This window comes from Scardinius erythrophthalmus, assembly GCF_964197995.2.
Source record: "Scardinius erythrophthalmus genome assembly, chromosome: 25".
NCBI classification, from domain to species: domain Eukaryota; kingdom Metazoa; phylum Chordata; class Actinopteri; order Cypriniformes; family Leuciscidae; genus Scardinius; species Scardinius erythrophthalmus.
This window is the reverse complement of record NC_138245.1, coordinates 25,282,901-25,295,716: the sequence shown is the minus strand read 5'-3', so window position 1 is coordinate 25,295,716 and position 12,816 is coordinate 25,282,901. Positions and strand designations below refer to the sequence as shown.

Below are 12,816 nucleotides of genomic sequence, written 5' to 3'. Positions count from 1 at the left end.
TTCCATCCGTCCAAATGTGTCTTCTTTCGCGTGTCTTAAGGCAATTTAATTGGACTAATAGAGACAGCTGTTAATAACAGGGCTTCTATTGTGTGGCATTGGTGGTTTTCCATCAAGGCTGGACCCTCAGGACACACTAGAGTTTGAAGTAGATTCAGTTGGAATCCAGAAGGGAGCTTTCGGCTTCTGCAAGCAACAAGAGATTTGACTCAGCACACACGCAAACACATGTGCCGTATGGCTTCTCTCATAAAGTCCCTCAAAATCCACTGAATTAATTCACATGTGAGATTCAGCTTGCCAGTAACGCCATATGCATCTTCTATGTCAGAGGGAAGATGCAAAAAAGATGGATAAACACCCCCATCCTTATAACACCTCATGAGTAGGACATATGTGCGCCACTTCCCAGAGAACAGAAAAACCTCATCATCGAAGTCAAGAGAAAAGGTCACGCTCAAGGTCAAGGATACGGCAGCCCACATTGAGCCTGAACGGGAAGATTTACAGCTGAAGCACTATCAAACGCTGCTCTATCAGCGCATAATCAAAGGGCATTAGAGACAGAGAGGCTTCAAACAGCCTGCATTACAGAGGCAGCCCTGTAATGATATGACAATGGAGAAGCATCTCTAGAATATTAAGGGGGCCGTGCGCTGGTATTCACAATGAATTCAGACAGCGGCTCCAATCCCCATGTCGGCTGATGATGAGCTAGGCCCATGCGATCAGCAAATGAAAACTTGCGTCAGACAAAGGCAGCGGATCTAGAACCGTTTTTTGTTACGTGTCATATCAAAAAGGATTACAGAACATGACTGACGCTTGATCAGTGGATAGAAGTGAGTGCTACCTAGATGTCTTTATTTTTGTTTCAGAGAATTGCACTACATTATAAATGTATTAAATATATAATTATTATTAAATACTATTAAACTATAATTATATAAATTAAAAAATGTTATAATTAATATTTTGCTATTAATATATATATATATATATATATATATATATATATATATGCAAACTGTATATATAATATACTATATATATATATATATTCAATATTTATTTATTTGTTTTTTATATGGATAAAGTCATCTATATGAAATACACAAATAAATATTTTATAAAGATATTTCATAAAATATGTACACAAATAAATATTTAATATTCAATAAAAATAAAAATACAATATATAATACAGTATATACGCAATAATAACAATACAACTTTAAATATACTATAAGTATGCTATGTACAATAAATTTGTACACACACACACACACACACACACCGCACGTAATGTGCCGTAACAGTGAAAAACAAGGGGAACTCTAGTTGAAGGTTCAAAGATGTCCACTAGAGGGCCTAATGAGCTGATGGAAGCATCTTGTGTTTTTCTATTCCATTTTCATCCTTCAGCTGCTTGGCACAACTCATAAAGCATTTATATAGCATTTTAAAGCTAAATTTTGTGTTCCTGAGTGTAGGCTAGTCTGAAAACCTTAAATATGTTCATGTTTTTGTAGTATACAATCCTATGTAAAATATTCTAGATAATTTTAAACGTGGCTGTCTGTCTTAAGAGACATTCTATAAACTGTTTTATAATCTCTGTTTCTACCGGACATAACTGATAAACATATAGAAACGCATAGATGCTACCTCTCATGCCATACTTTTTCTCCTATCCAGTCATTACAGATATTAAGATTTACTTCAGCTAATGGACAACTCATTTAATAGTGACTCTTCAGAACTCCTGTTTTTTTTTTTTTTTTTTTTTTGTCAGTTCTAAAAATACCCTTTCTGTTGTTTTTCTCTCCTTTAGAGCTGAAGGTCAAATGTAAAGTCAAAAGAGCACCAACATTCTGAGAAAAAGGAGAAACAAGACAGGCATGCAACTTCAACCAATTAACTGCCAAGTTAGTTCTAGAAAGCTCAGTGAATAAACCAAATTATGATCTTGTGTAGCCTACAGGCAAATAAATTTAACATTTCTGCTTGTTCATTCATCTAGCCGTGTGTCTTTTTGAAAAATTTGAGTACCTCTTCATCAACTCCAAAGCAGAAATATGCTTTTTTTAAACTTGTATTATACTAGATATCATTCAGTATTGTTATGAATAATAATTAATATGAATAGCCTATTGTTAGTATTAATAACAGTCACTAGAAGTATTAGTCACTATGATTCTAGTAAAACAAAATAAAAACCACCCCATGCTGTGGGTGGGAAACAGACTGACCAATTTGCGAACATAGCTTATTCTGCCATGAGAGTCGCACAGTTTCTTTAACGTAACCATTTCCAACCCCGCTTGTAGCTCTCAAAGTACAAGAGTCTTTTATAAACTCCCGTCTGCGCTCAGAATCGCGTCCACATCACTCACATAAAGGACCTCTTTGAAAGCCCCGCCTATAATTTGAATTCCTAGAATCCGATTGGATACGTTACCTCCTCCTCCTTCATCCATTGGTTGGCGGCGGATCAGTAACAATGTTTAATGCACTATGAGACAGAGTGAGACAGTCAGAGAGAGAAACGCACAGAGGAGGCTGAAGGGACACCGGCACGCCACAGTGCATTTATTCCCGTACCGTTATTGACAGCTGGTTTTTAGTGACAGTCGGTTTGGACTGAACACTTTCGGTTGATTTCTACATTTAAACTTTGGACTCTCTTGTGTTTCCTCTTTTCGGTTATTTTCTACTGGGGACTAGACGGATAGCCTCCCGAGGGGCCAGGACGCATTTATCACGGGGATGTCTCACCCCGCATCATTGCAGTATAAGAGGCTGTTCGCGCTGGTGATATCAACGGTTGTGGATGTACATTTTACGCCTGGGACAAGATATCTGTCCTGAAGCGTCTACAGCCTGAGTCCACGAGCGCAGGAGAGTCACTGCATCCTAATCAGCCTCATTGACATTACAAGCGCACTTTTGGGGAGCACTTTATTTTTCCATACAGTCTAGTTGGAGTTTTTCCCACTCATCGGAAAGGTGCATTAAGGATGTAACTCGTCTTTGGTGATGGTTGTGCTTAGACTGGATAGCAGGCTACAGGTAAGTCTGTGTGATGTTTCTCATCATCATTCTGTTTCAAAGTGTCATCCTGGAAGAAAAAAAAAGAAAGAAAAGATGAGACGACATGTCATACATGCTCCCTGAGCTGCTGGATGCGCACGGTGTCAGTGAGGATGCAACAGCTTATACTCGTATTTATTCAATACGCGCAGTATAAATAACCATCTAGGATTGTGTTTCATTTTCTCTGCTTTATGCGACTATGTAAGAATTGTATTTAACAGCAGGATTATGCCGGTTAAGAGGCTTATTTCAACGCTTTTGCATTCAAGGGATTGCCTTTAGACAGCAAGGTAGGCTATAGATATGGCATCAGTTAAGCAGCTGTTTCAGGACGCAGGGACACTGAAAGAGATTTGTCCGTTCTTATTTGCTCACCACCTTTATCCATAATTGCGCGTTTGATGCGCGTAACGCTCTTCGTGCCACATGGCGCATCCTCGACGCATTGCTTAGCCTACATGTTGAGAGCAGAATAACACAAACATCCACCTGTGTTTAGTGGTTAAAGAGCTCGACGCATCTCAAGGTTAGATTGACATGCCATCCACGTCGTTCGCCAGGGAATGAGGAATTACGCATTAGAATTACGCGGTCACAGTACAGAGGAAAAAAGCGCTTATGTTGAGACACGAGGAATGAATGTTTAAATCATTATGTCAGGATTTACATGATTAAGTGTAATATTACATGCAATACTATGAAATAGAAATGTTTTTTTCTTTTCTTTTTCCATTACAGGCGAAGAGGCTGGGAAAGGCTATTTCTTTGTGGAAACTGGATTGTGATTATGCCTCCAATGCGCCTGGGCGTTCAGCAGAATATAAATTAGCTGTACAGCCTCACCGTTTGTTGTAAAAACTCAGGATAAAGGGATCTCTGCAAAGAAAAGAGCATTTAAGCTTTAAAAAAAGCCCACATAATGACTTTACACATTTTTTATCATGAATCAGCAGCATGTGTGCTCAGTAATTGAAAGTATAAATTGTGATATTTCTGGGAAGATCAACAGGTCGGAGGCGTAAAACGCATCACAAACCTAAGGCACTCTCACTGAAAGGGATGCATCTTTCTGTTTTCCTTTTCCTACTTTTATGGGCGCAAGCCCTGACGTTGAAAAACTTGAACTACTCAATACCTGAGGAGAAAATTCAGGGCGTCATTGGAAACATTGCCAAGGATGCGGAGCTGGAACTGGGAGAGCAGGGGAAAAAATCCAACTTCAGGGTGTTGGAGAACTCCGCCCCACACCTTATTGATGTGGATCCCGAAAGTGGGCTATTATACACTAAACAGCGGATCGACAGGGAATCACTGTGCAGACAAAACTCCAAGTGCCAGCTCTCTATGGAAGTGTTTGCCAATGACAAGGAGATCTGCATGATTAAAGTTGAGATACAGGACATAAATGACAATGCACCAAGCTTTCCTTCTGATCAGATCGATATTGACATATCTGAGAATGCAGCCCCAGGCACACGTTTCCCCTTGGCTGCTGCCTACGACGCTGACACTAGGGAAAATGGCCTGAAAACATATCAGATCACGCGGGATGATTACAGTATATTCTCTTTGGATGTCAAATCCAGAGGGGACGGAACTAAGTTCCCTGAATTGGTCGTTCAGAGGTCCTTAGATCGAGAGGAACGTAGCCATCACACTTTAATTATAACTGCCACAGATGGAGGGGAATATCCCAAATCAGGCACAATGCAAATCAATGTTAAAGTCACTGATTCCAATGACAACAGCCCTGTGTTTGATCAGCCCTCATATGTAGTAGAGATCCCTGAGAATGCACCCCTAGGCACAGTATTGATAGATTTAAATGCTACAGATACCGACGAAGGCATTAATGGGCAGGTTACTTATTCTTTTAGCTGTTACGTCCCAGACAGGATCAAAGAGTTGTTCTCAATAGACCCCCGAACGGGTGTCATAAAGATTCAGGGTAAAATCGACTTTGAGGAGAACCCAATTATAGAGATTGATGTTCAGGCAAAGGATCAAGGCCCCAACCCAATTCCTGGCCATTGTAAAGTCACTGTAAAAGTGCTTGACAGGAATGACAACTGGCCGTCAATAGGTTTCGTTGCGGTGCGTCAGGGGGCGGTTAGTGAAGCTGCAACTCCAGGGACAGTTATTGCGCTTGTCAGAGTCACAGACAAAGACTCAGGCCGCAATGGGCAGCTCCAGTGTAGGATTTTGGGAAACGTTCCCTTCAAGCTGGAGGAGAACTATGATAACTTCTACACAGTAGTGACTGACAGACCTCTGGACCGGGAGGTAAAAGATGAGTATAACATTTCTATTGTGGCCAAAGACAATGGCAACCCTCCCCTGAACTCAACAAAGTCTTTCACTGTTAAGATTTTAGATGAAAATGACAATGCGCCCCGCTTCACAAAAATGGTCTACCTTCTCCAGGTGCCTGAAAACAACATCCCAGGGGAATACCTGGGTTCTGTTCTGGCACATGACCCAGATTTAGGCCAAAACGGTACTGTGTCCTATTCCCTCCTTCCCTCTAATGTAAGCGAGGAATCTATCACGACATATGTTAACATCAAACCGACTGATGGTGCAATTTATGCCCTGAGGAGTTTTAACTATGAACAAACCAAGTATTTCGACTTTAAAGTCCAGGCGAAGGATTCTGGAAACCCTCACCTGGAAAGCAACACCACTGTCCGTGTGAGCGTGCTGGATGTTAATGATAACATTCCTGTAATTGTCCTTCCATTACTTCAGAATGACACTGCTGAGATCCATGTACCTCGGAATGTGGGAGTCGGACACATTATCACCACCGTGAGAGCGGTGGACAACGACTTTGGCGAGAGCGGTCGGCTCACCTATGAGATCTCGGATGGGAATGAGGAACACCTGTTCGAGATTGATTCAGTGACAGGCGAGGTACGGACAGCCCAGCCACTTTGGGAGGAGGTGGCACCAGTTGTGGAGCTCATCATTAAGGTCACTGACCATGGCAAGCCGTCACTTTCCGCCATGGCCAAACTTATCGTCAAAGCCTACTCAGGGCCCTTACCGGAGGGTGAACCGCGCATCAACGCGGAACACCACAACTGGGACATGTCGCTCCCGCTAATAGTAACCCTGAGTATCATCTCGATCATGCTCCTTGCAGCTATGATCACCATCGCAGTCAAGTGCAAACGGGAGAACAAGGAGATCCGCACATACAACTGTCGCATCGCTGAGTACACTCACCCACAACTCGGCAAAGGCAAGAAGAAGAAGCTCAACAAGAATGACATCATGCTGGTGCAGAGCGAAGTGGAGGAACGGGACACCATGAACGTGATGAACGTTGTCAGCAGTCCCTCTCTGGCCACCTCGCCCATGTACTTTGACTACCAAACGCGTCTGCCCCTCAGCTCTCCAAGGTCAGAGGTCATGTACCTCAAACCCACTGCCAACAACCTCAGCGTTCCTCAAGGACATGTTGGCTGTCACACCAGCTTCACCGGACCTGTTACGAACACCACAGAGACGCCAGTGAACAGGATGTCAATAATACAGGTAGGAAGGACAACTTATATTCTTCTTCCTTATTACCCTCCATCCCCCTCTCATCTTGCTCTGTCTCACTAGGTCAATACATGAATGGATGAGTAGATGTGTGTGCATACAAAGCAGCGAGGGAATCATAATGTGGGGGGGGGGAGGAAGGGGATCACAAGCAGTGATAATATGAAACACGAGTCGCTCTCCACTCCTCGCCAGATGCCGAAGAGCACCTTGCTATCGTTTTTTGAAATCTAGCTTTGCTCATATTGTTTCAGGTAATGCGTTAAGAGGAAATTGAGTATGGAACATAACTCTGTTCTGGAGATATTGTTTTGATGTTACCTCTGGTGTGGAGAGATTTGATGCACTGACAGGTTCAGCCCTGAAGGTTTGTTATTTCATAACGGCCATACAGTGATGATTTGCTGCTCTTGCCTAGAATATCTTTCCAGCTACTATATTGCGAATGAATAGAGCTTCAATCAATATGTAGTTTCCTGTGGCGCTTTGAATGTAAGGTTCCTACACTTTGCCTCTTACAATGACAGAATTGATGTTTTCATTTTTTTTCCAATACATGAAAATGTGTTTTCATACAATGTAATGTAATTTTTCTTGACCTCAAACATTTCAATTTTCAGTCTAAACCTAACACCCTTAACGTTTTACTTATTCAGCAAGTTTGTCACCTTCATACTCAAGAACGTTATGACAATCCTCTCTCTATTAAAGACGTTCAGACCGCATTTCACCACAAGAAAGAAAGAGCTTTCCCAGATTTTCCTCATTCCTTGCTAATGCGTCTTTGTGTGGAGCGATTTGGTTAAGCCAGTGACAACTTATGTGTGTCTGTGCTGCTAAGCCAGTTTAAAGCCAGTTTGAAATCTGTCGTGTCAGATGAGGCTAAAGTCACCTCTTTAAACTCTGTGCATCAGGTGTGCATGTGTGTGCAGCATCTGAGATTACAGCTGAAAAAAATTAATTTAGCTCTCTCTCTCTTGCTTTATTTTATATACATATTTCTTTGTAGTATTTCTATTTAGGATTGTCTTTTGTAGTTAACTCTCGGCTGAATGTGTATACTATCACATATTGCTTTTGCTCATATTCAGGGTTAGTGATTTGAACAAACCTCCAACATTAAGTATTTAACTTTGGCGCAAAACTCATCCCACAGTGTTGCTATAGAAATGAAGTAAACAACCACCCAGAGCACATTAGCATTGTGGCTAACTGAAGCATTGTGTTTTTGTGGATAAGCATGAATTTGTTAGAGCAAGTATTGATAGTAAAGAGCATGTTATTCTCAACAGAGCATCTTGAATTATTTTGTGCATGTTTTGAATGGGTATCTTGTGTGATTAACATTCTCTAGATCTGTGTGTTTGCTTCTGCATGTGTCTGTTCATGATTGTGTGAGTGAGTGTGTTGCTATTCATTGCTATTCATTGCATCCCAGCTGCAGGTCAGAGGTCAGAGTGAGGCCCATTATTCTGGGCCCTTTATTAATAAGCAGAATAACTGCAGAGGCTTCATCAAATCACAGACTCAGGCACTACAGCATAGATACATGCTCTTCTCTCTCACTACCATCACTCTGTCACTGAAAACAAACAAGTCCCAAAACACATACATAGAGTGCATGCTGTGTTTACACAGATCCATACAGTACAGGATATACTCTCCATTATTTACAGCAGAAGTGTGGCAGGAGGCAGATCTGCTATCCTGTTACTGAGCCCGTAAAACAATCTGGCTCTCCTCTCCTCTGGCCTGGAACAGAGAGAGAGAGAGTGGGATTAAAAGAGAGCCATAGAAATGTGAATCCCAGTTGAGAGGTTATAATTTTTTTTAGAAATCTTTCCCTTTCCAGTCCCTGTCGATCGATGTGTCCAGGGGGCTGTCATTTGCATCTGTCATCAGAGCTAGAGATAGCCTGAAAGGTGAAAATAAATGGATATATAAACAAATATATAAATACAAGCTCACACAGTCCCCACTGCTTGCCACACAGCTGCACAAGGGAATTGTAAATGCTTTCCATCAGTCCCGGCGACAACAAGAGGGTAAGACCCGGGGCTCCGTAATGGTGTTTTATAATAACTGATCCAGAGGTTGCGAACAGCTGGCCGTTGAAGTAATACGTCTGAAATGAAAAGAGGTTTAGGGTCAATTACAGCGCCAGGGCTGTCTGCCCTCAGAAAGCACAACAGAATGAGGGGTATAATTCGATTGGCCGAGAAAAGTTTCCTGGATAAACGGATGTAATAACGTTTAATTGCACCACAGGCATCCAAATCTATTACTTAATGGCGAAGAGAGGTTTAAGAAAATCTTCAGTGGTCGATATCAGGGGATTTTCCTTTTTTTTTTTTCACCTAGAGAGCATTTAATATTCGTCCTCATGTTTTAAATATACTTAACCTCTAAGGCCAGAAAAAAAAGCTAAGATTTATTTTCATACTTTTTGTTAAATCCTTTTTTTTTTTTTTTACACACTCAGGAAAATTAATTCCCTTGCTTTATTTGGGCTTAATTTGCTGTTAAGGTAAATATAATGTTTTTACTGTTACTTACCTTAGTTTGAGAGAGTGGAAGAATGTGTGTGAGAATGAGCCAGAGGCTGCTGTGAGCATCAGCATTGGTGATCCAGGCTATAAAAGTGTCCCCAAGGTGGCGACAGTCTGCCTTCAGTTCAGAGTACTCTGAGCACATAGCAAAGTGAATGAGGCTTGATTTGAATGCACATGCAGTGTTCGCTTTCAAATGTATGTATTTTTTCTCTATGCGTGTCAATGTAATGATGCTTATGAAGTGAAAATTGCATGCATTTTAAAATCTTTTGATGCTTTCATCTGTTTGTTTATCCTAAATAGAGAGGTCAAATGAGTCGCTTAAGGTCAAACCGGTAAGGCAGGAGTAGTAATTCATGTAGCGCTGGGGGAGGGCACACACTCCAGTTGTAAAGGTCAGCGGTTGGAGGGAGTTTGCTACTGGACAATAGTGATGCCTCTCCAGGGATTGTCCGTCTGAGTTGTTTCTTTCCATTAAATGCACTTAATGCAGAAAGAGAGGAGTGGAAAATAGATGACAACAGATCACGCTGTTGAGTAACTGCCTTGATATGAGGGCTGTAGTTGTGCTTGTGGCATAATGTTGTTGTGTCGTGCAGTGAAGTCGCAGTGTTTCATGGAGATTGGGTTTCTGTCAACTTGTTTTTGCAAAATTGTGCGATAAAAGCAGCTGTCAGGTAATCAGATTGCTGCACGAGCTCTAAATGTATTGCTTTGGGAACTGAAGCGAAATACTGTCAAATGGCAAGGCATGAGACTGAGAGTCAATGTCTGACAATCTGTTTAGTGCCCTCTCTCTCTCTCTCTCTCTCTCTCTCTCTCTCTCTCTCACTGTGTGTGTGTTTTGCAGTGGGACAGCAGGAGTGTGAGCACAGTCATGCATGCTAATGGTTCTGTCCTTCCATGCTGCATTATACGATACATTGTGTGTGTGTGCAGTGTGGGAGGGGGGATTAGTGTGTGTGTGTGTGTATGTGTGCTGGCAAATTGAGTCATAACAATTCCCCTTGATGAGTGTAACAGCCCATTGTTTGTCCTTCAAGTTCTCTTCTCTTCTCTTCTCTTCTCTTCTCTTCTCTTCTCTTCTCTTCTCTTCTCTTCTCTTCTCTTCTCTTCTCTTCTCTTCTCTTCTCTTCTCTTCTCTTCTCTTCTCTTCTCTTCTCTTCTCTTCTCTTCTCTTCTCTTCTCTTCTCTTCTCTTCTCTTCTCTTCTCTTCTCTTCTCTTCTCTTCTCTTCTCTTCTCTTCTCTTCTCTTCTCTTCTCTTCTCTTCTCTTCTCTTCTCTTCTCTTCTCACTTGTAGTTTGGACTGAGGCTTGTAGATTTTCATCTGACAACATCAAATTGCAATTTCTGCTATACTTCAGTGGAACGAGTCTATAGAAAAAAAGTAATTGTAAAGATGCATTTTCTCCCCTTTAAGCCTGAGAAATAGAGCATTTGTTTATGGTTCTGAGTTAAAGACAAAAGACTGAGAGAGAGAGAGAGAAAGAGAGAGAGGGAGAGGGAGAGAGAGGAAAGATAATCATGACAGTTTTAAGAGGTGTTTTTTTTTCTGCCCCAGCTTGTCCTTCTTTAGCTCTTGCGTATTAAATTTGTTCTTTCTTCTGCCCTTGGTGTCTTGTTCATATTTTCAGATGCCGTATTTGCGCTGAATTATTGATAGCCGGTTTTGATATACGCGCGTGATCGATGTGTTCTGCAGTGTATGAGGGAAATCTAAACAGTACTTGTCTGCTAGGCTTAAACGGTGCACATGAGACCCTATACAGTAAATCCTGCCTTTGTTTGTTTGATTTCTCCAGCTTTAGTCCTTCTAGAGTTGCAGGGGTTTTATTTCTTTACCTCGTGATTTGTGTGGCTGTTTATTGCGCGCGTGTGTATTACGCACTCATCCGATCCTCTGCTATATTTACCGGCTCATTAATAAATAATCAGATTTAACAGAACAAGACAAGACCAGAATGCCACGATAAACGTCTGAAATTTCTCTCACTACTTCATGTTAACAGCAGAGAGCGTCGCCACAAAACCTCACTTTTTAAAATCATATTTCAGAGAATGTGTTCATATTTTGGATAAATGTTGTTCATAAGAATGCCTTCTTCTGAAATAGATTGACGCACGACCATCTATGTTGCACAAGTAGACACCATATTTGACAAGTTTTTTTGTATTCATCTGTGAAGAAGCCTTGGGTTTCAAGTGGTTTAGATACAGATTAGAAGAAGGATTGAGATTAGCCCAGTTCTTCGGGAGATGAAAATCAATCCTGCAAAGCCAGAAACAACAAAAAAATCCATCCGTCTGTCCTCCCCTCCCTTCCTCCTTCACGTGGTCGCTGAGTTTCTTTGGGTGCGCTGGAGTGTGTCAAAACCTCGGCATGAAAAATGTAGCAGGGAGGGTGAAAAGATCTCTGTAGTTTTTTGGCACTCATTTATGTGATTAATTACTGCAAAGCTGAAGTGTATAGATATGTGTATAATAGCAGAGACATTTGTTGAACTGCATATATAATGTATGGCAATTCTGGAAATCCAAGTAATGCCGTTGAATTATTTATTGAGTTGTATACTTAATAACCCAGCTCCATCCACCCTACGTGGATTTGGAATCCCAGACCCGTTTGGGAACCAGCGGGCCGAGGCCATTAATAACTCATAAACGCATTCGTAATTTCACCCCGCCTTTGTACAGTTCCGCTTGAACGATGGAATTAATCACAAGAAAGTCATTGTGCCGGAGTCGTTGGGCTAGATTGACGACGTGGCTTCAAATGCACAGACGAATGAATGAATGATACATATGGTTTTGAGAAATGAACGGATATGAGAGGTTGTCGGATTTCTTCCTATTCTTTTTCGTGACCAAATACATCTTATCTAAGTGAATTTGGAGCCAGAGACACTGCAATAGTTTACAGTGTTCCAAGTGTGCTGATATTTCATATTTTGTCAAACTCTGTAGGCCCTGTGAACATTCAGAAAAGAATCTTAAATATCGTATAACTCAAATAAATCTTTAAACACTTTATTTTTAGGATGCTTAAAAGCTAGAATTGTATATATCCTACATAAAATGAAATTGTTATCAAACTTTTTTGCATAATTTGAAAAATAAATAAATAAAGAAGCTTGATTGAACTTGTTTAGGAGACTTTTGTCTCCTAAACAAGTACATTTTCTTTTGAGAACGTTTGTTAGGATTTATTTGTTGGTGTGAAAACGATGCCACAAGTGTGAGGCAGTTTTTGAAACATTTATAAATAATTTTCTCATAAATATTGAAGTGGTTTATGATTATTTCAGACTTTGTTTAGATCATTTTATGCTTTTAATAATTAATTTTAATGATGGATTTTCATATTTTAAGATTGAAAGTCTGAGTCTGGGACAAGAGCTGTGTTGATCTAGGAGAGTAGTGTAGTTTGAGACGTTAGTTTTGTCATTTTTGCAAAGGGTTGCAAGTAATGCTCCCATAGTGCAGAGGTTATTTAATTACTTAAGCAAGCACCAAAACCTAAAGTGTTAAATGTGAAAAAGATAAATAATCCAGCAAATGTTATAAGAACACAAGATTTGACCCTTGAGGCAGAAAACATTGAGGCACTTAAACTAATTT

The 12,816-nt window shown here is 40.7% G+C and overlaps 1 protein-coding gene across 1 annotated transcript in view; it reads left to right on the top strand.

The window, feature by feature from the left end:
- The first annotated feature begins 2,538 nt into the window (after positions 1–2,538).
- The window catches only part of pcdh17 (protocadherin 17), a 71,197-nt gene continuing 60,919 nt past the window's right edge, over positions 2,539–12,816 (top strand). The window contains exons 1-2 of the mRNA XM_081358270.1: positions 2,539–3,072; positions 3,835–6,636. Coding sequence (XP_081214396.1) covers positions 4,156–6,636 — 2,481 coding nt within the window. The 5' untranslated portion in view covers positions 2,539–3,072; positions 3,835–4,155. The remainder of the gene's footprint in view (positions 3,073–3,834; positions 6,637–12,816) is intronic.